Source organism: Brassica oleracea, chromosome C4 (genome assembly GCF_000695525.1).
Source record: "Brassica oleracea var. oleracea cultivar TO1000 chromosome C4, BOL, whole genome shotgun sequence".
NCBI lineage: Eukaryota > Viridiplantae > Streptophyta > Magnoliopsida > Brassicales > Brassicaceae > Brassica > Brassica oleracea.
In genome coordinates, this window is record NC_027751.1 from 32,875,686 (window position 1) to 32,877,806 (window position 2,121).

The 2,121-nt window shown below is 33.5% G+C and overlaps 1 protein-coding gene across 1 annotated transcript; it reads right to left on the reverse strand.

Annotated features, from left to right (window-relative positions):
- Nucleotides 1-747, reverse strand: LOC106338695 (ATPase family AAA domain-containing protein 1-B-like). The gene is made up of 3 exons (XM_013777612.1): nt 702-747; nt 365-600; nt 1-213 (listed from the first exon to the last, which is right to left on the reverse strand). The coding sequence occupies exons 1-3, from the start codon at nt 745-747 to the stop codon at nt 1-3; spliced, it is 495 nt and encodes a 164-aa protein (XP_013633066.1).
- Nucleotides 748-2,121: the final 1,374 nt, after the last annotated feature.

Here is a 2,121-nt window from a genome sequence, read left to right on the forward strand (position 1 = left end):
TTATAAACATACATGAATAGTTTTATCCTGAGAACCAGACTGAAGGTTAATGAACCGAGAGACCAGTAGCTTCGAGATTCCACTTATAGCTGCTTCCATCTCATTTGGTTCCCTTGACCATCTCAATCCACAGTACTCGCCTGCTGCAACTTGCGTCTTCTTCGACGTAGCAAGAACTTTCTCCAAATCCAACTGTGATATTGGCCTAGGTACCTGACAAACAAAATGATAGCAACTCACAACATCAACACTCTTGCAAATTTGGTGAATGCAACAGCATTGAACATTTTCATATGAAACTTAGAGGATATGGTCTCCATTTTCTCTCTTCCTCTAGGATTTCTCTGATAGGAAAGTAAGCTGCTTTCTTGCAGAGCTCAAAGATGTACGATCCGGTGTAGCCTTCGCACAGACGAGCTAAGTGATCGTAGTCAATATCGGGCTCCACCCTCTCTCCTTTCAGCGTCACTTTCAATATCTCAGCTCTCTCCTTACGTTCAGGCATTCCAATCTCAAAGGCTTGAGGAAGACGCCTCATTATTGCTTCATCAAGCTCTGATGGTCTGTTTGTTGCAGCAAGTACCATCACCCTCGCATTCGCTACAAAGCAACCATTATACTCATTTAAAAACTACTGTATCCAAGTAGAACGTGCTCTAGACTGCACTAGAGTGGGCTGAAAGGTGAAGGATTCAACTTACGATCAGTAGAAAATCTATCCCATAAAGCCATAAACTCAGTCTTCATGATCTATTGAACGGGGCTGGTGATATAGGATAATATAAGCAACAGTTTAATGTTCATGTATTTCAACAACAATCTTACAGAGAATATAGGATAATACAAGCAACACTTTTCGAGCTCACACATCTTAAAATTACTTAAACCCAGATTTATAAAGGGTTATAATTTTTTGAAAACTCTATATTCACTATCGACACTCTTTCTCTTAAATCTAACTAGGGAAATGAAAATTTCTGAACCAACCATCTTTCATTTTTTTGATAATAAAAAGAAGAAAATAAAAAATAACTTGGAACAAACAAAAAATACCCAAATTGGAAGCATACTTGTTGAGAATTTGGAAGAGGAGCCGACATTTTGAATCGTGTAGTGTGATTGCTCTTGTCGCCTGAGAGAGATGATCTCGAACTCGTCATCACCGGATGATCTTTCCAGAGAGACATCGTGACACATGAGAGAGAAGAACTTATCTCGTTGCCGTCTCAAGCACCGCCATCGCGAGAATTTTGGAGCTTTTGAATATCGGCTCTCTGAAATCCTTCTGTTGTCGGCTGCTTGAGAGAGATGACGGATCTCGTTTGAGAGAGACGATGGGTTTCGACGGATGAGAGAGATGATGGATCTCGACGGGGAGAGAGAGAAGAAGTTGTGTTGAAATTAGGTGATGGTAGTATAGTCTTTTACACATTAATGAATGTGGTATTTGTGAAAATGTCCATTGATTGGTGGTATACATGATTAGTGGTACCCAAAAAAGTGTATAAGTAAAATTTCCCCATAAATTAAACATATATATTATTCTTTTGAGTTTGAAAATTAGATATGTATATGATTTTGGATGATTTTAAAATAACTATATTTTGATAAAAAGTCGTGTAAAATATATTTTTTATTATTTTTCAAGGAATTAATTTTTATTTACTTTTTAATAAAATTTCATTATTTCTAAAAATAGTTATTTTGAATTCGATTGAATATTATAAATAAATAAATATATTGCCTTAACTAATTCAAACTATCTCTTCACTAAATATTTTTGAATATAATATATAAACTATTATAGATATCAACTATATATAAATATCAATGTGTAAATTTTATATTGGTGTGAAGTATTGATTTAGTATATTTAGTATTATGAAAATATTATTTACTTAAGTGTATTAATTTAGTATTGTTATTATTATTTTTAATTGGATATAAGTAATTATATCAAGATAATGAACTATCTAATAACAGCATACAATTATTTAATGTTTAAAAATTATATACAGTACAAGGATAAACTAAACTACCTGTAAACATGGGGTAGATGAAATACTTCACTTGTGGTCCAAAAATTAAGAACAAACAATAAAGTTTTTTTTATTGAATAGT

Bases quoted from the DNA above. Each gene is read 5' to 3' on its own strand.
- LOC106338695 (XM_013777612.1), bottom strand. From the start codon at position 747: ATGAAGACTGAGTTTATGGCTTTATGGGATAGATTTTCTACTGATC. The intron at 601-701 runs GTAAGTTGAATC...GTTGCTTTGTAG, and splicing joins GGATAGATTTTCTACTGATC to CGAATGCGAGGGTGATGGTA. The intron at 214-364 runs GCAGCTTACTTT...TTTGTTTGTCAG, and splicing joins TCTTTGAGCTCTGCAAGAAA to GTACCTAGGCCAATATCACA.